Source organism: Pseudorca crassidens, chromosome 2, assembly GCF_039906515.1.
Source record: "Pseudorca crassidens isolate mPseCra1 chromosome 2, mPseCra1.hap1, whole genome shotgun sequence".
Taxonomy (NCBI): Eukaryota; Metazoa; Chordata; class Mammalia; order Artiodactyla; family Delphinidae; genus Pseudorca; species Pseudorca crassidens.
This window is the reverse complement of record NC_090297.1, coordinates 161,831,300-161,856,367: the sequence shown is the minus strand read 5'-3', so window position 1 is coordinate 161,856,367 and position 25,068 is coordinate 161,831,300. Positions and strand designations below refer to the sequence as shown.

The 25,068-nt window shown below is 35.0% G+C and overlaps 1 protein-coding gene across 13 annotated transcripts in view; it reads right to left on the bottom strand.

The window, feature by feature from the left end:
• Positions 1 to 25,068, bottom strand: part of CDC42BPA (CDC42 binding protein kinase alpha) — a 325,295-nt gene that overhangs the window by 192,079 nt on the left and 108,148 nt on the right. For all 13 annotated transcript variants that reach the window (XM_067729568.1, XM_067729561.1, XM_067729563.1 and 10 more), the window contains exons 4-5: positions 17,573 to 17,668; positions 4,192 to 4,340 (exon numbers count right to left, since the gene is read on the bottom strand). In XM_067729568.1, coding sequence (XP_067585669.1) covers positions 4,192 to 4,340; positions 17,573 to 17,668 — 245 coding nt within the window. The remainder of the gene's footprint in view (positions 1 to 4,191; positions 4,341 to 17,572; positions 17,669 to 25,068) is intronic.

Sequence of the window (25,068 nt, the reverse complement as noted above, 5' to 3'; positions counted from 1 at the left end):
CATTGCACACTCAAAGCAAATTGCAAAAACAGTACAATGAGTCCCATTACCCTTCTACCCAGCGTCCCCCCTTACTCCCTATAACATATTATAGCTGTAGCACAATAGTAAAATGAGGAAACTGACACCTGTACATTAATGTTAGATTATAGACCTTAGTCAGTTCCCATCCTTTGTTTCAACCTTCGTGTATGTGTATGTAGTTCCATGCAATTTTATCCCACTCACAGATTTGTGTAACTACTACCACAATCAAGATACACAACTGTTCCATCACCACAAAAAAGAACTCCCTCTTGCTGCCTTTTTGGCCACGCAGCGCAGCATGTGGGATCTTAGTTCCTTGACCAGGGATCGAACCCATGCCCCCTGCAGTGGAAGCGTGGTGTCTTAACCACTGGGGCACTAGGGAATTCCCTCATGCTGTCTTTTTATATTCCCTCTCACTCCCCACACTCTTCCCTGCCCCTCTACCCTGGAAACCATTAATCTGTCCTCTATCTCTGTAGTTTTGGTATTTCAAGAATGTTACATAAATGGAATCATACAATATGTAACATTTTGAGTTTTAGTTCTTTTCACTAAGCATAATGCCCTTAAGGTCCATCCAGGTTGCTGCATGTATCAGTAATTCATTCCTTTTTATTGTTGAGTAATAATCTGTTACATGGATATACCAGAGTTTGTTCAACCATCACCCACTGAAGGGCATCTAGGCTGTTTCCAGCATTTTGCTATTACAAATAAATCTGCTATGAACATTCATGTACAGGTTTTTCTGTGAATATAAGTTTTAATTTTTCTGGGATAAATACCTTAAAATGTAATTGCTGGGTCACAGTAAGTAAGTACATGTACTTACTTACACAGTAAGTAAGTACTGTACTTACTTACACAGTAAGTAAGTACAGTAAGTACATGTTTAATTTTTTTTTTAACTTTCAAACTGTTTTCCAGAGTAGCTGTACACATTCTTATCAGCAACGTGTGAGAGATCTACTTTCTCTGCATATCAGCATTTAGTATTATCACTACTTTTTATTTTAGTTATTCTAATACCTTCTCATTTGTATCTCATTGTAGTTTTAATCTGCATTTTTCTAATGGCTAATGATGTTGAACATCTTTTCGTGTGCTTAGTTGACATCTCTATCTCCCTTTGGGTGAAATGTCTGTTCATGTGTTTTGCCCACTTTATAATTGGATTGTTCAAGATTTTTAAATTTTGTTTTGAGAGTTTTTTTTTTAACATATTCTACATATAAGGCCTTTGTCAGATGTGTGGTTTGCAAATATTTTCTCCCCTTCTATAGCTTGCCTTTTTATCTTCTTACCAGAATCTTATGTAGAACACGTTTTTAATTTTGATTAAGTCCACTTCACTAGTTTTTGTTTTAGGGACCATGTTTTTGGTGTCATATCTAAAAACTCCTTACCAAACCCAAAGTCCAGAAGATGTTCTCCATTGTTTTCTTCTAAAACTTTTATACTTTTACACTGTACATTTAAACCAATGATCCATTTTGAATTTTTTTTTTTGTATTTGTGTGAGGTTTAGGGAAGTTTGTTTTTTTTGCCTATTATTCTAGCCCGTTTGTTGAAGACTATGTTTCCTACGCTGAACTGCTTTTGCAACTTTGTCAAAATCAGTTGGGAGTTATTTGTGTTAGCCTCTGTCTGGGTCCTCTATTTTGTCTAGTGATCTATGCGTTTATTCCTCCACCATTATCAGAGTCTTGCTTAAGCTTAAGATAGTGATATAGTAAGTCTTAATATCAGGTAGAGGGATTCTTCCTAATTTATTCTCCTTTTTCAAAATCATTTTAGCTACTTTAGTTGTTGCCTTTCCCTATACACTTTAAAATAAACTTGTTTTTATCTTTAAAAAATCTTCACTACTCTAAACAAAATTTTTGTTTATGTCTTGTGTTTTGTGTCCCCCAACAGACTGGAAGCATCTTCAGTGTCAGGACTGTATGCTATACTTACTTAAAATTTCACATACTTTAGCACAATGCTATTTATAAAAGAGGACTCAATAAATATTTCCTCAGTAAAGCATTTGCTGAAAATATTCTATCCAGAAAATGGGAATCACATTTTAAGAAGCACATCGATGCATCGGAACATGTCCACTGACAGGCAAAGGGAAAGACAAGAAGGGAGGGAGAAGAGGTATGGGAGTGGTCACAGGCTAAGAGTGTGTGTGTGTGTGCGCGTGTGTGTGTGTGTGTGTACACATGTGTGAGACAGTGGGAGAGAAAATGTGTTTGTCAATTTTGACAAGAGACACTATAAATGTTTAGACGTTTAACCTAAAGAAGAGATGACTTCTGAAGGCATGATGACTATAAGATAAACTGTATTATTATATGTGGCTCTGAAGGCAAAACTAGGACCAATGATTAAGAGAAAAAGAAATTCAGCTTAACATAAAGTAAAATTCTATAACACTGGAGCTGTCCAACAATGGAATGAATAGGATTCATTTAACATTAAGTACCTTGTAAAATTAGAGGTACTCAAGCAGCACTCAGGGCTGAAATGGATTACAATCCACATTTCAATATCGGAAAGATAGTTGTTACCCAGAATGCTGTCCTGAGAAGAATTATGAGACTGCGTATATAGTCAGTGGGAAGGAGTCCTGTGATCAGTTAAGAATATTTGTCACAGCCTGGCAGAAGGGAGGGTAACAAAAATACCTCATATTTACTATCTCTAATCTAGATGAATTATTTTCAGAAATAATATAAGTCCTCGTTGTGAATTTAGACGTGAACTGAGTAAGGTTTCTCTTAAACTCCACAAGTCTAAGACTAGCATTCTTTAAATGTTCAATGAAGTGATTTTTTAAAGTACTTTTAAATGACAGTCCTCAGCTAGGATCTTGGCTTACTGCTTAAGCAACAAAACAGCACTTGAGTTTCTCATCCAAATAATTCACTCTTGAGACAACAATGCCACCTTAGAAACTGCATTGTGCTTTACAGTTTTCAAAGTATGTTCATGTTTTTGCTTTCAAGAAAATTTGTGACTATCAGATATCGACAGAGAAAAGCATGTGAATAGGAAAAGTCAAACTGAGATCTGAAAAATACAAAATTTTTTAACCAAATTATTCTTCTTTTAATAATGTACTAAAACTTCACTGCTAATTAAATCAATCAGCATAAGATACCCAAATCTTAAAACAAACAAACTCTGAAACAGAAAATTTTTCTTCTTCCTACATTCTTGCTCTTCACAGAGATTACTCTCATCACCCACAACTCAAAACGAAAGAGCCGGGCTTCCCTGGTGGCGCAGTGGTTGAGAGTCCGCCTGCCAATGCAGGGGACACAGGTTCGTGCCCCGGTCTGGGAAGATCCCACATGCCGCGGAGCGGCTGGGCCCGTGAGCCATGGCCGCTGAGCCTGCGCGTCTGGAGCCTGTGCTCCGCAACGGGAGAGGCCACAACAGTGAGAGGCCCGCGTACCGCAAAAAAAGAAAGAGCCATTGCTGTCTTCGAGCGTAAGTTATCACGAGTGAGGTCACTAGACCAGCAGGGGCAGAAGCAGCAGCATCACCTGGGAAGGTGTTAGAGATGCCAAGTCCCCAGACCCATCCAACCTACTCAATCAGAAACTCTGGAGTTTTAACAGCCCTCCATATGATTCTGATGCATGCTGAAGTTTTCAAACTATGGTCTTAGAAAATGGTTGTTTCTTTCCAACATGCCAGGATCCCTTCCCTTTCCCTGCTTCTCCTTAGCGTCTCTTTACTTTCTCACATTTTGCACAACCCAAAGATTTTCTCATTTGAGTGATCAATTCACCAATAACTTTGTGAGGATTTCCTACTTTCTTTCTTTTAAAAATGTGAGACTGCCTTTTAAACCATCCAATAAGTTTTAACATTTTTTACTACACATAAATTATTATGAGATGTTTACAGAGATTTTTAATATGTGTCAACAGGCGTAAGAACAATCTTACACAAAAATCTTTTTGTAAATGGCCTGCTTTTTCATTCCATCTTCAACGGTACACAAAATAACACATTTGTAGGAAATTCTTAAAATAAATCATTATACCTGTCGAACAGTTTACAAAGAAGAAAGTATTCCATGGCAATCAAAATCACCACTTTCTTACAGAAACATCTCTTTTGACATTTATACAATCCGCTCCTTCACTGCATCTTACTCACCTGTGTACATAATGCAGTTGATGAACTGAATCAATTGCTATCACCATCTCAGCCAAGTAAAATCGAGCCATATCTTCAGGCAATCTATCTTCAAATTTGCTTAGTAGAGTAAGCAAATCCCCACCAACATAATAATCCATAACCAGGTACTGAGAATGAAAAATAAAATGTACTCAATAAATAAGGGGGAAAAAACAATGTATCTAATGTAAACCAAGGTCAAATAGCACTGGATCAAATACTTTTGTTGTTAAGTAACAAGGAGCTGGGTAAGATGATCAGCAGCAGTCACTTATAAGTCTTGAAAATTTCATAAAACAGTTAATAAATCTTCTAAAAACTGGGGCAGGAAACAATATAGGACTATCACTGCTTTGTTGTTGTTGTTTGCAAAGTAAAAATATGGAAAAGTAACATCATCATCAACTACAACAACAGACCACAGTTTTACCAACATTTCATAGAAGAAAAAACATTTAAATTCTCCAAATAAATTTTTAAAACTCAGAATAAGACAGTCATTTATGTTGAATAAATTCATCTTCATCTCACTACATTTTCCTTATTTCATCTTGAACCAATAACAACTTTATTATGACCAGCACTTGGATCAGCATTTGGAAGCCACTGGTATATAAAATATATAGCAATTCTCACCATATGCTTCTCTTCCCATTTCTGATACTGTGCAAGTATCAGAATGGATTTTTCTTAAGTATACATAAACAGAAGCCAACTAATTTTAGATAGGAACTCTTACAGGTATGTGTGTGTGATACTGTGATTTATAATAAGAAATATATATTTTCTGGAATAGAGCAGAGAGTTCCTTAAAACCATTGGAATTTCCTAAGTGACAAGATAAAGGTGTCTTTTGTTATTTATAACAAGCCCTTTCAACCACACCTAAGTTTATGTTAATGAGGTGACTTTTGGAAAACCCCTAGGAAACCTAAGGATGGGAGCTGGTTGCCAGGGAACCAACCAAGATTAGGGTATTGGAACTTACAGTCTCACACCCTCACCTCCCAACCCCGGACCTCCAGGGAAAGGGACTGGAAGTTGAATCAATCATCAACGGTCATATGATCCAACAATCCCACTCCTGGGCTTATATCTGGAGAAAACTCTAATTCAAAAAGAAACATGTACCCCAATGTTCATAGCAGCACTATTTACAATAGCCAAGACATGGAAGCAACCTAAATGTCCAAGGACAGAAGAATAGATAAAGAAGATGTGGTATATATATACAATGGAATACCACTAAGCCATAAAAAAGAATAAAATAATGCCATTTGCAGCAACATGGATGGACATAGAGATTATCATACTAAGTGAAATTAAGTCAGAAAGAGAAAGACAAATACCACAAGATATCACTTATACGTAGAATCTAAAATGTAACACAAATGAACTTATGTTCAAAACAGAAACAGACTCACAGACATAGACATAAACAAACTTATAGTTACCAAAGGGGAAAGGGGGTGGGAGAAGGATAACTTATGAGTTTGGGATTAGCAGATACAAGCTACTATACATAAAACAGATAAACAACAAGGTCCTACTGTACAGCACAGAGAACTATACTCAATACTCTATAATAAATCATAATAGAAAAGAATATGTGTGTGTATATATATATATATATAAAAGAATAACTGAATCACTTTGCTGTACACCAGAAACTAACACAACATTGTAAATCAACTATACTTCAATTTTAAAAAAAATCAATGGTCAATTATTTAATCAATCATGCTTAAGTAATGAAGCCTTCATAAAAAACCAGCATGGGGTTTAGACAGTGCCCAGGTTGGCAAACAAGTGGAGGTGCTGGGAGAGTGGTACATTCTTGGAGAGGGCACGAAGCTCCGTGCCCCTTTCCTCATACCTGCTCTACACATCTCTTTCATTGGGCTGTTCCTGAGTTCTGTGAGCTGCTCTAGCAAAGCAACTGAATCAGAGGAAGGGGTGGTGGAAATCTCTGATCTATAGCCTGTAGGTCAGAAGCGCAAGTAACAACATGGACTTCGGACTGGGGAGTATGGGGAGCCATCTTGCAGGACTGAACCCTCAACCTGTGAGATCTGATGCTATCTCCAGTTAGACAGCATCAGAATTGAGTTAAATTATAGGACACCCAGCTAGTGTGGGAGAACTGCTTGATGTGTGGAAAACCCACACATCTAATGTCAGAAGTGAAGTACTGTGCAGAGAGTACTGTGTGTAATGTAAATAAAAACAACAGAGTGTTCCTTTACAGCGTGTGTATACCAAAAAAGAAAAAACAAGGAGTATACACCAAAATGTTGACAGCGATTATCTCTGGGTTGTTAGATTACAGACTATGTCACAGCTTTTTGTTATTTTCTGGATTGCTTTATAAACATGTATTACATATACATGTGTATATTATGTTATGTCATGTCATACAGTGAGTGAAAACAAACTAGACATAGTGGAAAGATGGACTTTGTAGTCAGAGAGACCTGTATTCAAATTCTGACTATGGGTTATAAGTGGCTTTTGAAAGATTAATTTCTTTGGTACTTTACTTTCTCATCTATATAACTACAATAATGATACCTTCTTCAGAGTATAGCACTTAGCATGATGGTTAGTAAATTAAATATATTTAGAATGTCAGTTATAATGTCTTAAAGTTCAGGTCATTTTATTATAGAATGGAGTTATTATTTCAAGGATATTACCAAGTAATATCTTATTGACATTAAGAGTTAAAGAGTCTTGAGAAAATTCACATTCTTTTTTTGTTTGTTTGTTTGTTTTTGCGGTATGCGGGCCTCTCACTGTTGTGGCCTCTCCCGTTGCGGAGCACAGGCTCCGGACACGCAGGCTCAGCAGCCATGGCTCACGGGCCCAGCCGCTCTGCGGCTTGTGGGATCCTCCCGGACCGGGGCACGAACCCGTGTCCCCTGCATCGGCAGGTGGACTCTCAACCACTGCGCCACCAGGGAGGCCCCACATTCTTATTACTATACATTAGAACTACAAGCATGGGCAATTTTGTTAAATAAAAGAAAATTTTATGTTTTAAATCTTTGAAAGTTAGGGCAACAATGTATTTCAAATCCTGGTCTATGGTTTACTTGCTATATTTACTAGGCCTAATGTTTAACAGTCTCTGTCAAGAAGGTTAGAACAAAATAATTTAATGTAATAAAATTCTGTTAACATAAACATGTTGCTAGATTTGGCAATGGATGTAGAGCAGAAATCCACAGCTCTTACTTTAAAAAGAAGTACTTTGAGTATAGTAGCAAACACAGAAAGTTTTCAAACAAAAAACAAGTCTACTATTAAAACTGGAATCTAATATTTATACATAGAAAGTCATATAACATAACACATTTCTTCAATAAACATTTACTAGGTGCCAATCAGGATTTTTTTTGGTACCAAACAGAGGATAAAGAGATCAAAGGCTTCTACATCAAAGGCTTTCCTCTCTTGAAAGTGTACTTTTGCCACCCACGGTCGCCATTTAAAACTTAGGCTCCTTGAGTCATCATCTATCTTCTACTTTCATCCACATACTGCTATGTGCTTCCCTTAATAAACCCATGGATCCCTTCACTTCCAAGCTTTCAGTGTGCCTTACTGAACCTCTTCTACAGTAAACAACGTCCTTGAGATAGAATAAAAAATGATGAATACATAAATATTCCTAGTTTTCCTTTCCTGCTGGCTGCTAAACAATGCTCTGGCTTTGCCCACTCACATTCTTTCCCCACCTTGTCCTCAGAGGTAAAGTAGCTGTAGATAAGACAGAATTCAGCAACTGGGAGAAGCAAGAAGCAGAAAACACAAAAGTTTCTCAAGAGAAAAGCAATGAGTTGAAGATGAACTACACTTGCAATAGGGTTCTAGTGTTAGGGAGACAAAAATGCATCCAAAAGGCAAACAAGTAATAACCTCACATAAGAAAAAAGCCCCTTTTCCTCTATAACATATCCCAATGAATGTCTCTAAGTCATTCTTTTATGTTTTTTCCTTTGTTCACTACAACATTCAACTAAATCATCAAGGTCTTGTTGAGTCTACTCCCTGCTAAATCTCTGTGAAGTCCATCTACTTCTATCCCTACCCACTACCAACAATCCTAACCCAGGCTCCTGGCCTCTCGACTATATTACTACTACAAGTTTAAGACCAAAGTGAATAGCTTTCTATAATATATTTTATTCTGTAGATAATTTTCTTGGGAATGGAAAATAGAATACAGAACAAGAAAGGGACAAATAAATTCATTTACTAAGTCCACAGATACTTATATATAAGAACCTACTATGTGCTAAGAATACACTTATGCAATGGAGATACTACAATAAATTAGACATAATTCTTGCCTTCACGGTATTTACAATCTAATGAAGAAGAAAACACAAATTAATGGGCAATTTCAGTGTAATATAAATCTTTGACAGGGATAAGAAGAGGGTATTCCTGCAGGCTCTTAAAGGAAAAGAACCCAACCTTTTAATCAGGTTCATTCATTCATTTGTCTGAAATTTACTTTTGTACAAGGTATGAAGACTATTTTCTTATATACAGAGAGTCAATTATCTAAAACAAGTAGTTAAATATTCCATTCTTTCCCCCAGTTTAATTGAAATGCCCCCTCATTGTATTTTAAGACACTAATACACTTGGATCTGCTCCTGGGCACTCTATTCTGCTACAGTTGTCTATTTCTATATCAATATCATATTGTTCTCATTGACTAATTAGTAAAATTTAATATCCAGTAGGACAAGTTCTTACTTATAGACTACCTTTAAAATATTACTCAATATGGCAAAAGTGTCTTTAGACAAGTTTAGAAAACCACAGACTGAGAGGCAATATTCATAAGACATGTCAAGGAGATAATAATCCTAACATAAAGAGGTCCTACCAGTTGTTAAGAAGAGGGCGAGCAATCCAACAAAACTAGGATGAGGCTATTAACAGGCTATTTCCTCACATAAAAGGAAACACAATTAGCCAATTAATATTGGGCTGGCCAACAAATTCGTTCGGTTAGTGAATACGCTGTTCAATAAAGTCCTTCGTGAAAGTGAAAAATATCTTTTATTTTTACTTAAAACTGAACGAACTTGTAGGCCAACCCAATACATAGTCAAAACCAAAGCAACAAAGAGATATATTTCACCAATTAGATTAGCAAAATGATCATTACTGTTTTGGAGAAAGTGACTTAAAACAACACTGCTTTTTTGGAAGACGATAAACTACAACTATTCGGGAAAGTAATTTCACAGTATCTACTGAATTTTAAAAGGTGCATACCCCTTGATCCAGCATTTCCACTCTTAGGGATATAGTCAATTAAAATAAAAGCTCCAATGTGTAAGGCATATGGGCAAGTATGTTTACTGGACAGCACTGTTGATAACTGGAACAAATAAGAAAGTATGAATAGAGATCAACAAGAAAACTGTTAAATGGATCCATTCAACATATCCATTCTATGAAATATGATACTGTTGCCCAAAAGAAAAATTAAATATATATGCCCATGAGATATTTTAAGCAACAACAGCAAGCTGCAGAGTAATATATACTTTGTAATCCCATTTTTATAAAAAGGAAGAAAATATACATATACACACAAACATTCAATTATACAAAGCATAAAAAATGAAAGGATACAGCAAAGTTAACATTAGTTACCTCAAGAGGGTGAAATGAAAGATGAAGGTAAGGACTATTAACTTTTTAATGTATATAGATCTCTGTACTGTATAGAGGAAAAGACCTAGTCAAATCGAAGTTGACCAATGGAGTAAAGTTCTGCAAAAGGCCAAAGGTGATGGAGTCAAAGGGAAAGGTTGATAGGAATAATCCTAAATATAAAGATATAACTCATCCACACTGAGAAAAAAAGATAAGAACAGGCCCAAATATGGATAAATTTGTATACGGGGGAAGGATGAAAGGAAATGCTGAGGTCAGAGCACAGAAAGTTAAGAAAGTTCATACTTGAGTAACCAATGGCTTTCATTTTTTCCAGGAAGTAGGGGGTTATAGAATGAGGGTGCAGGAATATTTGTATAATGTCCCTATACTGGAGATAGGGATCACAACTGTTATTCCTGCTTTATGGCTATGTAATAAGAGACAATAAAGATAAATGATTTGCCCAAACATTACATTAAAGAGTAGGAAAGCCAGAACTCAGAGTTCTTGATCTTTGATCAGTTACCTTCTTACTCCAATTAAAGAAAGTCAGTGTTCAGTAAAAAAGCTGACAATACCCATGACATAAAAGAGTATGTGCTAAACATCAGAATAACAAATAAGAAATTAAGGATACAGGCTGAGTCCTCAGAAATCTTGTATCCCTCCAAAATAAACAGATCTCTAGGTGTAGATATACACATCAGAAAATTTCCAACTCTGAATTTCTAAAAAATCTCTAATTCAAAGTTTGTGCTTTTTAAGGAACTACATTCCAAGGAAAGAATGCTAAAGCATGTGAAAACATACAATAAATAGATTGTGTCCAGAGAAAATACATTTCACAGAACAGATATGCTTTTAGAAGTCTTCTTACGGAGAATACCAAACTCCTTTGGTCATCTTGCTGTCACAAGAAGAGATTAATAGTCAATCCTTAGAGCCCCACCTTTTATTTATCCCTCCTAGCCCTTTTTTTTTTCACTCTTACAAAAATACCTTTCTAATAATTTCTATCTCCAACACAAACTGGATTCCTGTAAAGAATTTAAAGTTCATATGACTAATTACAGTTTAATATTTAAATATCTTTCATCCTCTAATCAGTTTACAAATGCTAATTCAAAAAGCAAAATTTTTGCTTTAAATATCTTCCTATCTGTTCTTTTTTCTTCCTCAAACATAAAATAATAGGAAACAGTGAATAAGAAAATGTGAGGAAAAAAGAAATTTTCATTGATTTGTAATATTCTAAATGATATCTAAGTGATAAGAGGTTTATGTGCCCATATAGATACAACTAAGTAGGTTTGTATTTAATGAGTTTTTCTTAAGGAAAAAATGTTCTAATCACACCTTAATATCATTCATTAAATTACGCAGGTTATTCCTAAACAAATAAAATGCACATATGCTATGACCATATATTTTTTTCATAAACTGGCTATAGTGATATTTCAGCATATTACAAATGAAAGTCAAATTATTTACCACAGCTTCCTTGAATTGTATAGCTCTGTAAATCATGTTACTTATTTGACTGCTTTAGGGCTACTAGGGTTAAAAGTTATTTTGGAAAATAACTATGTATAATAAAATTTCTTTTTGGGTATCTAAAACAAGGTTTGTCAACATTTTTAAATGATTTTATTTTCTTATATTTCATGAATATTCAAAAGAAAATCTTTGATGATAACAAGACAATTTAGGACTTCTGACTCTTGAGACTAATAGACCATGAAGGTTTCCCTGAACTAAAGAAAAACTGGCTGTTTACAGGAGAGCTGACTACTAGAGTATTTCAGTCCTCCTCCAGTTATTGTGGAATTTTAATTCTAATATAATTAATGGCTGATATACACACACAATTTCTTAGAAGTGTCTTTGAAAAAGAAATATTAATCCTAATCTCAAATGCAAAGAGCACAGATAAGACTAAATAACTCAGAGGAGAGAGAATGATAAGTCAGGCTTTTATTCATTGAAAATTTGGCAAAATTTTGCTATATAAAATTTGGCATTTGGACATTTTATTTCTGTATCTATATATATTTCTATATTTATAGCAAAATGTAGAGTTTTAAGCAATCCATAAATATACAGTGTTACATCTATCTACAGTAGAATTCATTGTCATAGTGGATTTTAGTCCTTATCCAAAAACTTCTGAAAAGTCATCATGATAAACTGTTATAATTTTGTTAAGCAAGTATTTGGCATGTGTTCGATTTAATCTTAATTTTGCTGACAAATCTATGCAGATTATATTTGCACTGATACATTCATCCCTAAAATCTCATATAAGTATGGTAAATTCAAATCAAATATTCCATTCAATTTAACAACTGAGCAACTAAGATGTGCAAAGCTCTACGTTATGACTTTTAAACAATTCTGACTATAACCCACAAAAATAATATGGTTTATATGATTATTCAGTAATCATTATAAAAGAAATGTCATGAAACAATATTTACTATTTGAACTCTGTCATTTCCTAGTCTATTTAATTTTTTAAATGCTGGTGTAACCTACTAAATTGATTTTATGACTCACAATTTGAGGTTTGAAAAACACTTTTATACTCTGGAAGCATGTACAGGATACAAAGACAAGTAATGACCCTGTTTGAACACCTGAACCTGGCCTGAAATCAGATAAACTTCACGGCTATTAAGTTACACTAACCTCTAATTATATTTTAGCTAAAGATAGCAGGGTTCATGCCATCTATTTAAAACTTTTTTAAGTTGTACCAAAAAAATCAAAGATATATACATACATAGGTTAATCATATAATAGCAGTACTAAAAAATGTAAAGCTAAAATGAAATAAGAAAGATTAATTCAAACTGGAAATACTGTTAAGATGTAGAATTTGAGTACAATTCTAAAGTATTAGCTAGACTTCAACAGGACTAGTGGCAGGAAGAGGAAGGAGTGGCACTAGTATGAAAGATATCATGGACAATAAAAACAAAGACAGAAAGTCAAAGAGTACAGAGAATGCTCAAGAATGGAGGGTATTCCCTCCACTGAGGCTGAAACAGAGAATTTGGGCAGGCACAATATTTCCAGTCATATCTTTTTATTTACCACTATACTATATTTAACACTATTAATGGTTTTCTCTACCAACTCTCCTTTCAGTTTCCATGGTGCAGTATTTTGATTCTCTTTCTTGCTCTGACCATTTCCATTAGTTTTCTACTTCTTGGGGTGCCCTATCTCTGACTTCTCTAGGCAAACTTGCTTTCTCATTTTACAAGCACTGCTCAGTGATTCTCATTTACTCCTTGTATTCACTGTTATCTACAAAAAGCGTTGGCCAAGTTTTCCTGTAAAGGACCAGAGAGTAAATACTTTAGGCTTGGCAGGCCAAGAGGCAAAATCAAGGATATTATATAGGCACATATATAATGACAGAAAACAAATTTCCACACATTTCATTAGCAAAATGCAAAATATAATAATGATAATTGAATACAATTTTTGTAATATGGACTACTAATGAGAAAATGTAATTCTTTTGTGGGGAGAGGGGAATAGAACAGTTTGCTTAACTGGGGCTCAAAGTTAGTATTCCCTACCATCAAAAACCTACTGCAAATGTATATCTGCAAATGCTGATCTGTACTGAGAGTCTACATATTTCATCTGTGAAACTCTATTCACAAAGATAGGTACTGCCAAATACTCGTATCAGTTCATGAGTATATAATCTTGATTGAGCATATTACTCTACTTGAAATGCATTTATAGAATGCTATTAAAATTTTCTCCTGATTCCTGTGCATAAGTATGTCATTACTGCAGATTAACCACTTCTACCTGAAATTTAGGTGGAAGTTCTCAACTGCCCAGTTAAATGGATGTTGAACTACAAACATTTCCTTTGCACTTGCATCAAGTTCCAAAAATTGCTGCTAGAACTGTAGCTTGAGCTCAAAAGATTTATCGGCAGCAAATCTATGTGGAAATGGAAATCTCACTCCTTTTTACTTTTGACAGCATGGGAAGTAGATACAGCAGCTTGACATTACTTGTGATTCAAACAATGTCAGTTGTCAAAATGACTTCACCATAGCATAGTTTTGCATATAAGTGTTGTTTTGCCTTGTAATTTTATTTTAAATTTATTTTTAAAACATATCAAGTCTACAGGAAAAGCTAATTTCCAAGCCTTTTCAATACTTCATAATAATGGTTGAGGGTGGGGTTTTTTGTTCAGTTATATTTCAATCGGTCCTTTGTTCAAAATATCGCAATAAAATGTTACCACTGCAAAACCAGTGAACGGCTGTATGGCACAGCAAGAATGTTTAGCTCTGATTTCTGATAAAAATCCATGGAAATGATAATAGTTGTTTCCAAAAAACTGAATGAAGTGCAACGTTGATACTACTGGTTCAACACATGATAGATTCAAATATTTGCTGCAAACTACCTGCTGATTAATAAGACAATGAACATCCACATGCTTTAAGCAACTAATATTTTCACATGATTTGTAAATCTGTCCAAATAAGCCTTTTCCTGCTCATACATATTTTTACCACTCTCAACTGTAATATGTTTTAGCAGATTCCAATTCAGGTTGTACCAAATCAGTGTTTTCTCAACTCCTTTGAAAATAATATGACTGTAATGATTCCACACAAGATATTCATAGAGGCTAATTCCTCAGCTATTTCAAACTCAAACATTGACCCCTCAAGTAACAAGGACTGAGCAGAACCAGCACCATCTTTCAACTCAAGAGTCAAAGAAACCCTCTCAATGTGACAGGAAATGATTATTTCCCTGGTTTTAAAATCCACCATTGATGCTGCTCCCATTGTCCTCGATTCTTGAAGCAACTGTTCTCACCAAAACGCTAATAGTCTTAGACAAGTTTATTTTCTGTGGACACATTTCTTTGGCTGCTGCAATCAAACATGATTTAATTAACTCAAGATTGGTAAATGGCTTTCCTTGTTTGGCTAGTAAATGAGCCACTTAGGAACTTACTACAGTTGCAGCCTCATTTTCATTTTTTATTTTGTGAAAAAATTCTGCTGTGATAAGATATTGTTTTAAATTTTCTAACTTTTCTGACTGCTGCTTTCCTATGAGTTAGGAATGCTGTGATGAGTGCTCAGTTTGGCAATGTACACATTTATTGTATTCTATTAGTACAAGTGAAGTGTAGTTATGCAATAAACACTATGCCGTAATTTAATTCATTAACAAAATAATCCACACTCTACTGTGCCTTAAAAGCATGATACTGAAAAGTCTACTTTTCTTATTTTGACATGAGGCATATGCACTGTTAATTTTAAAAATAATAAAACGTCATGATATAGCACTTGAAATGCTATCAAGTTATAAATTGAAATGCTATCAAGTTATAACTGTCACTGCACTTTGTAGTCTGACTCAGTGCAAAGCAACGAGTGACACATATAGTGTGTTACCCTCTGTCACAGTGCCAGTCTCCATCACAACTAGTCAACTCTGCCACAAAGCAGCCATAGATAATACATGAATCAATGGGCATGGCTGTGTGTCAATAAAACTTTATGAACACTGAAATTTGAACTTTATGTAATATTCACATGTCATAAAATATTCTTCTTTTGATTTTTTCCAACTACTTAAAAATGTAAAAACAACTCTTAGCTTGCAGGCTGTATGAAAATAGGTGGCGAGCCAGATTTGAGCTGCAGGCCACAATTTGCCAAAATCTGATCTATAAGAACTCCAAGACACCCTCAGAAACACCAGACTTACATATCTAACCCATTAAATGGATCACATGACAATTCAAACCCAACATATATCAAATTAAACTAATCATCTTCCCACCTACTTTAAATTTTCTCTTCCTCCTATATTCCCCAACTCAATTCATCACCTACCAACCACTGAATCCCACAAGTCAGACACCAGAAAACTGGCAATCATTCTGACTCCTCTCTCCTCCACTGACACTCACTCAAACACAACAAGTCCTAATTATTTTACTTCTTAAATAGTACCTGAAACCATCCCCTCCCACTGTCACCTTTATTCAATCCCTCATTATCTGTCACCTGAATATTGTCTCCTAACAAGTCTCTCTAGTTTTGCCCCCTGAAATCCATCCTTAACACTTCTGCTAGGATGTTCTATACAAGATATAAATCTGATTATCACACTATCCTTAAAACCCTCCTGGAAACTAGAATAAAATTCGAACTCTTCTGCATGGCCTACACTCTGGAAGCCTCATTTTATACCTCTCTCCCCTCCTTATCATATCACATTAGCCTTCCTCTCATCCCTCAAACAACCTCAGTCCTTTCCTGTCACAAACCCTTCTACAGTCCTAAAACAGCAGCTTCCAAACTTGCTCTGTGAAAGAACCCTGAGAAAGCATGAAGGAAAGTGGAAGGAGGAAGCTAAGAGATCAGTCAGGGCAGTTGCGTTTCTATATGCTTCATTGTATAGGCTTTCAGATATAATGTCGTTTTACAAAACACACACACTAGAGTTCCATGATCAAAAAAATATTTGTTTTTGAAACTCATGACTGTAAAAGTTTAATTTCCTTACCATAACGTATAAGGTGCTATATTATGTGACTCTCTCATCTCTCCTCCCTCATCCCCAAGCCTCTTTTTCTATCCTTCATCAAGAGGAACATAACAAGGTGGCTTCAAATCTCCATGCTCACCAAACCATCTCCACCTCTTCCCCCTTCTTGGTTTAGGCAATGTACATTTTTCTTAGAAGAGCCCTTACTGACTTCATACCTTTGAATAAATGTTATATTTTTCTTATATGAAACAATGTGTAAATATTATTTACTTGACTGTGAATTCCTTGTCTGGTTCCCCTCACAAGAATGTAAGAATAAGAAAAGAGATCCTTTGTCTGTCTTATTCACTACTGAGTCTCTAGAATCTAAAGAACAATGCCTAGCACACAGCACATGTTCAATAAATATCAAATTAATGAAAAATGTCTTATTGATTTTTATATCCCAGTACATAGTAGTAGTAGCTGGCACAAAGCAGGAACTCAACACATGTATGCTAAAACTAAACCTTGAAATAAAAACTGGGGTCAGAAAATGAAGGGCTTTGAATAACAGGCCAAGGAGTTGTACACTCGACTGTGACAGATATCACCTATTTTCCTATTTACTTGTTCATCTCTTCAATCTTCAATTGGTAGTGCTTCTAACAGTTTGATTTTCCTCCAAGCTCTTTCCCAACTTCTTTTGTCAAGTGGTTCATGATGTTAATATAAAATTAGACACAGCCTAGATTTTAAATATGGCTCTACTTAAAGTAACACATGACAATTTTGAAAAATATGTAAAATTCTAAATAATAATAGAATACTACAAATAAGATATCTTGAGAAAATAATGGAAAAAAAATCCTGACCACCTTTTATAGAATGTAAATCTGTTTGGATTTAGTTTTGACGTGTTTATTAAAAAACATAAAAAATTCCAACGGAAAGGTATTGAATTACCCAGGGAAAGAAATCACATATCAAAATAAACAACTTATACTCTGAAATTCAGTGGTTTTCTAAATAACATTTACATTTAAATAATGCTTAAGAGAAAATAATGCTAAATTCTGCCAATAAAAAATTAATAAGGATATAGAAACATATAAAAAGTGATTCTTACTAAGTTATTGTCATCTTGGAAAGCATAATGCAAAGTTGTAATCCATTTATTGTCTCCATTCACTAACACATCCCTTTCTTCACGAAAACATGCTGTCTGAAAAGGAAAAAAACATTTTTTTTAGATAAAGAATACTTCATGTAAAACTAGGAAATATATTATGCAAACAATTGCTTAAAATATTTATTACACTTTCTGTTCTGAAAAGGGAATACATCTAATATTATACGACTTTCCAATAAGTCAAGTTTCAAAGACCCCTCAGAAATTGAACAACTGAACAGTACACTTATAAGTATTTTATATTTAAAAATACTGTTGTAGTTCAAAAAAATCAGAAAAATACACAGAATTATTTAACAACCATGGTCCAATCTACCATCTAGATAATATAAATGTCAACATTTTGTCACATTTACTTCTGATCATTTTGTTATTAAGAAAATATGATACAAGTTGTAGCCTTCCTATTCCTAGAGCATTCCTGTCCCTTCTCCCTCTGAGAAAATGAATAATCTGAAGTTAGTATATATTCTTCCCATCACATGCTTTATTATTCATGTATGTGTCCAAAAACAATAGAATTGTTTTGTGTTTTGAAAACTTCCATGAATAGTGTAATTTCATCTATCCCTTTGCATAGATGGCTGTTTACCTTTTAATTGCTGTGGTATTCCATTGTATGAATACGGCAGAATTTATTTATATAACCCCCCAATCACGAAGATCACCCAATTTTGTATTATTTCAATGCTGCCAATGAATATATTTGTACAAATGTACAGTAAGTCCCCTACATACGAACCTTCAAATTGTGAACTTTCAAAGATGCGAACACGTGTTCGCATGTCCAATCACGTAAGTTAGTTCACCTGTCTGGCATACGTTGCCATATGCATGCATCCTCTACAAGTGGTTGTGCTTTTATGTATACTTTACTGTACAGCACTGTATACAGTACAGTAGTACAGTATTTTTATTTCAAGCCCAGGATGTCTGGAAGCAAGTGTAAAAGCAGCGGTGATGGAGCTGGTACAGTACTAACCAGACATCACTGGATCGTTTTTTCAAGGGGGTAGATAGAATTGAATCCAGCAAGGAACTAAAACCTGTGTCATCAGTGTCAGGCGTGAGTGAAATTGCAGCTTGCCCTCCGTCTCCTATTGCTGACGATCCTTCAGCTCTACCATCTCCCACCTCCCCTCCCTCCTCCAGTCAGTAACTCTTCTTGCCTGTTCACTCAGTGCCAGCCCCTGTATGCCAGCTGTTGTACTGTACTACTGTACTTTTCAAAGTACTGTACTGTAAGATTAAAAATGTTTTATTTTTTGTTTTTTATGTATTATTTGTGTGAAAAGTACTATAAACGTATTACAGTACAGTACTATATAGCTGACTGTGTTTGTTGGACACCTAGGCTAACTTTGTTGGACTTACAAACAAGTTGGACTTACAAACGTGCTCTCGGGAACGGAACTCGTTCATTGTAGGGGACTTGCAAGAGTTTCCTAGAGTATACACTTGGAAACAGAAATACTAGTTTTAAGCGTTTTCAACTTTACCAGATTCAGCCAATTTTCTTTCCTAAGTGGTATGCCAGTTACTACCCTCACCCTAGTGTATGAAATCTCCCCTTTTCCCCACATCCTCAACTGCACTTGGCATTGTTAAACTTTTAAGTGCGTGTCAATATGATGGGTGTGAAATAATATCTCATCATTCTTTTAATTAACATATTCCTAATTACAGGTGCAAACAAATAATTTTTTTGTTGCACTCGTTTTTTAATTAACTTTTATTGGAGTATAGTTGCTTTACAATGTTGTGTTAGTTTCTACTGTACAGCAAAGTGAATCAGCTATACGTATACATATATCCCCTCTTTTTTGGATTTCCTTCCCATTTAGGTCACCACAGAGCATCGAGTAGAGTTCCCTGTAAATAAATAATTTTACATATGCTTATTGGACATCTGAGTTTTCTCTTTGAAAAACTCGCTTTGCCCATTTTCTCTAATGAATTGTCTTTTTCTTACTGATTTATAAAAGTTTTAATTTATTCTGAGGATATATTTCCACTATTATAAAGATGTATCCTGGAGAACCTTAGAAATGTGTGGCTAAAAATAAAAAATAACTTTATATGATACTTTATAATTCTACAATATATCTTTAAATTTTTAATTAAAAAGCTGCTATGGCAAAAACAACTGAAAGGTAAAGTAGAAATTAAAAGTCTCCCTGAGTCACGCCCTGATAGTTTCACTGTCCACCTGTTATGTCCAGAGGTTACTACCAATAACTCAGTTGAATTTCTTCTCAGAAAATTTCTGTATACACATAAGCATATAAACACACACACACACAACACACACACACACACACACACACACACACACAACTATATTCATATGGCATCCCATCTCCCCTATCTTTTCTTCCTTTACACAGATGAGATCACAGTGCTCTGTAAGTCATGTTTTTCAAGTAACAATATATCTGAACAGCTTTCCACACCAGTACATAGAGACCTAATTTTTCTTAATGGCTGTACCACATTCCATACACACTGAAAAACCATCAGACAGTATTCTACACATAGCAGGTGCCTAATAATTTATTTCCCACAAGATAAATTCAACAGCCATGATATATAAAACAATTAGCATTACTTAATTTACCCTAATTAAGTACCTTAATTTTTTTCCACATATTTCCATAAATTTTATTTGATGCAATAGAATTTCCAAAGCCATTTATTAAACAGCATCACCAAGGAAAAATTTTAAAACAAGTAAAGCTTAAACCAAATGAATGGGCAGTTTTACCTGTCAATTCAATTATTAAAATCTACAATATCATGCTTTCGTTCACTTTATGGGGAAAATAGAATCACTTGACATACAACTAAGTTCTGTTTCAGACTTTAACTGACCTGAAATTATGGTTTGCTGCTAACATTTTAGAGAGGTGGTGAAGTCTGTCAAGCCTAGGAGACTCCTTTCTCCTGGCTTTATCTTACCAGGACAGCTATCTGAAATTTTAAAGACATTTCCAGCTAGAATCTGGAAATGTGACTGACTGATGACTCCAAACTAAATAAAGCTCCAAAGACTACCTGTCAACAGAACAGATTAACTTTAGTAGGATCTAATCTATTCTAAACTATGTAGTGAAAAAATAAATTAATTTTTAAAAACATAAAATATAAACTATTTCTAATATAAAATTTTAAACATATACAAGAGAAAGCAGTAAAATAATCCCCTGCCCCCAATGTACCCATCAACGAATTTCAACAATTATTTTATCGTTCAATTTTATTTCATCTACACTCTCACCCACTTACCACCACCCTTCCTCCACGCACATACATGTGAACACTCACACATATGTATATACACAGAGGATTTTTTTGCCGCAAATCTCAGACATATGATTTTACCCATACATACTTAGGTATTATAGACTATTCCTATTAATGCCTCAGATACTTAGTTTAGATGTGAAGCACAGTCTCCTTTTTTGCTTCAGAATATCACACTGTCCTCAGTTGGTTGTCACAGCTGAGGAGGGGTGAGGGGTAATGCTACCAGCATCTAGTGGGAAGAAGCCAGGGATGCTGCTTCACATCCTACAATGCACAGGACAGCCCCCAGATGGAATTATCTGGCCTCAAACGTCATAAGTGCCACTGCTGAAAAACCCTGTTCTAGATCAATATTAACCCAACCATGATGCATGTATACCAAGGATTCAATATAAAGACATTTAATAATGTCCATTTCAATTACATTTTTGAAAAAACTAAGTAAGATTTTTTAAAAATCCTCCCTTAAAAAAAAGAATATTTGGGTCTCTAAGAATGCGATCATCACAAAGGAGAGGTTACTGGAGACAATATAGCTTCTTCAGATTCTGTCACTCAGTTTCTATTCAACCAAACATTCTGCTTGCACAGTGATGGTTTTGAGTGTTGTGCAGTTTTACATTGTTAATATTCAGTTACATAGTGTTTAAATTTTATCCTTAATGGGTTATTGGTTAAAAAGAAAGAAGAAAAGGAATACCTATGCTGAAACAGAAGTTAATACAGACCATATATAAATGATAATAATTCTGCAAAACTGTCACATGATTCTCTTCCCTAGATCCATAGGTGCATTCATCAGATCATTATTCTTATACAGAATATCCAAATTGCCCAAATACTTGGAAATCACATGTTAAAATGAGAAAATCCATTCATGATATATCTACTTTGGCTTCTAATTTATAAGTAACAAAGACTTATCTCACCCATGAAGTATTACCACAGAAGACTTTCAAATAATAATTGAATCATTCTCTCTAAGCTAATATTTGAGGGGAAAAAAGTCAAGTATTTTTTTATTTTAATAAAATATTTATAAATATTTTAAATTGCAAAATGCAAGAACTTCAAATATCAGCTCTTACACACCAAAGCATCAATTTACTTTTAAATCTCCATATTAATATGTATTTGGTGACCAAATCAAACATGAGATACATCACATAAATCATTTGATAACATCCACAGTTGGCAAATGTGTGAGAAAACAGACATGTTTAAATACTATGAGTGCAAAGATACACTGATTCAACTTTTTTTAGAAGACAATTTGGCAATCGCTATCGAAGTTTAAAGGTATACCCGTCCCACACAACCCAGGAATTCCACTACTGAGGAGTTTAATCTGGGGAGTGGACAAATTCTAGAGTCAGCAGGACGTGAAAATCCCTTAGTGTAAAAGCTATACTTAAAATCCCTCAACCTCAGCATACACAACCTGGAGTACCTCAGGGCAGCCAACAGCAACATCTCTGATTAACAGTATTTCACAGCCCTTTCTATTTCTATGTTACATTGCATATACTTCTTAGGTGGCGTGACTAGTTCTGATGCACTATTTTCTCTCTTGTTTTGAAATTCCTCTTTGCTAAACACACATAGTTAGATTTGGTGAAATAACCAAATAAAAATAGTAAAAAGGTGGAAATAATCTAAATGCCCATCAATGTTTAAAAGAAAAAATCATCATACTAAACAATATATCCATTCAGTATAATGAAACTATTAAAAAGAATCAGGTAGGGCTTCCCTGGTAGTGCAGTGGTTAAGAATCCGCCTGCCAATGCAGGCGACACGGGTTCGAGCCCTGGTCCGGGAAGATCCCACACGCCGCGGAGCAACTATGCCCGTGTGCCACAACTACTGAGCCTGCGCTCTAGAGCCCACGAGCCACAACTACTGAAGCCCGCATGCCTAGAGCCCGTGCTCCACAACAAGAGAAGCCACTGCAATGAGAAGTCTGTGCACTGCAACGAAGAGTAACCCCTGCTCACCACAACCAGAGAAATGTCCGCACGCAGCAACAAGAACCCAACGCAGCCAAAAATAAAATAAAAAATAAATACTTTATTTAAAAAAAAAAAAAAAGAGGGCTTCCCTGGTGGCGCAGTGGTTGAGAGTCCGCCTGCCGATGCAGGGGACATGGGTTTGTGCCCCGGTCCGGGAAGATCCCACATGTCACGGAGCGGCTGGGCCCGTGAGCCATGGCCGCTGAGCCTGCGCTCCACAACGGAAGAGGCCACAATAGTGAGAGGCCCGCGTACCGCAAAAAAAAAAAAAAGAAAAAAAAAAAGAATTAGGTAAAAGTATAAATATGGAAATGGAAAAATCCAATATATATTATTAAGTGATAAAAGCACTGTGAAAAAATCAGTCTTTTAATATGATTCCAGTATAGTAAATTTTTCTATTAAGGATAAATAAATCATCTTAATAATGATTTACTTTGAACAGAAAGACTGGACATCTGAGGGAGGGGAAAAAAAGCTTTCATTTTTTTACTTGTTATTTTCTAGAGTGCTTGCATTTTCTTTTTTTTACTATACGTAGCAGATCAGGAAGTAGAGACAGTTCCAATCTAATGACCTCAATTCATTACTACTGTTAACTACTACAGCTACTACTACTACTCCTGGCACATACATGTATAAAAAATAATAAAACAGAGCTAACAACAATAACAAAAATAGCAAGACAACAGGCATAAACCAGTACTATCACAGTTAAACTAAGATATATTATTCCTCCACTTATGGTATAGAGACAATTATCTTTATTTAACAAATAAGATAACTGAGCCTTGGAAAGGTTTGACTCGAGATGGAGAGCATTTCTGTAAACTATACTGCATCTTCCAACGAAATGAGTAAGACATCTCCTATATGAGTGAAATCAGTAAGAGTTGAATAAATTTGAAATGAAAGTAAAATTCACAGAATAGATTAGGAGAAGTTAACTTAAGGGACTGCTGACATACTAACAAAGTTTGTAAATGATGACTCTCTAGAGATATTAATCTTTGTAACTATAAGATTATTTACTAATTAGGTATCTGCCAGGTACAGAAAGAGACAAATTTCCTAGTATCTTCAAATAATCCATGTCCCACTAATTATTATATCTGTTACATACCTTAAATAGAAATAAATATGACAAACAGGTTGGAGGTAAATCTCTGAATAGTGTTCTAAAGTATCAACAATACACAGATTTAAAAAGTAAGAAATTTTGCTGCTCATTTGTAATTCATTAAGCATCATTGGTAGGACCAGTTTTCCCAAATTAGATAAGTAATGATCAGAACGGGCTTCTTTTCAATGTTTTTTTAAAAAAAGGATTTGACAATTCAAGCACAGAAATATAATTCCATCCTACTTTAAAATGAATTCCTCTTTAAAAGTTTCAATGTAGAATTTCTTCCTAAAAAATGAATGTTTCAAATAGTTTGAGGCAAGTTCCTTTCAAATACTGAACCAGCCTTGTATCCCTCAAATAAACCCCACTTGGTCATGGTGTATGATTTGTTTTATATATTGCTGAACTCTATTTGCTAATATTTTCTTAAGGATATTTGCATCTATGTTCATGAGGCATATTGATCTTTAACTTTCTTTGTATGGTCCTTATCTGGTTATTCCATCAGAATAATACTGACCTCACGGAACGACTGACATTCCTTGGGTCCCAAGGCCCCTAGTTTTTCCACATTCTCTCTGCCTTTCAGAGTCTTTGTATATCTGTTTTATATGTAATGTCCATGGTCTTTAGCTGTACTTAATGGGAAAGATAGGAAGAAGCACATCTATTCCATCTTGTCCCAGAAACAGAACATATTAATGATTTTTAATTCAACAAAATAATATTTAATTTTTAATTATTCCTGTTTTATCTTCAATTTTGCCACTTCCTCCAGTGAGTAATGAAAGTTAAACCAGTTACTCTTTCTTTTCAAAATTCTTCCCCAACATATATACACTACCAAACATAAAACAGATAGCTAGTGGGAAGCAGCTGCATAGCACAGTGAGATCAGCTCGGTGCTTTGTGACCACGTAGAAGGGTGGGATAGGAAGGGTGGGATAGGGAGGGTGGGAGGGAGGGAGATGCAAGAGGGAAGGGATATG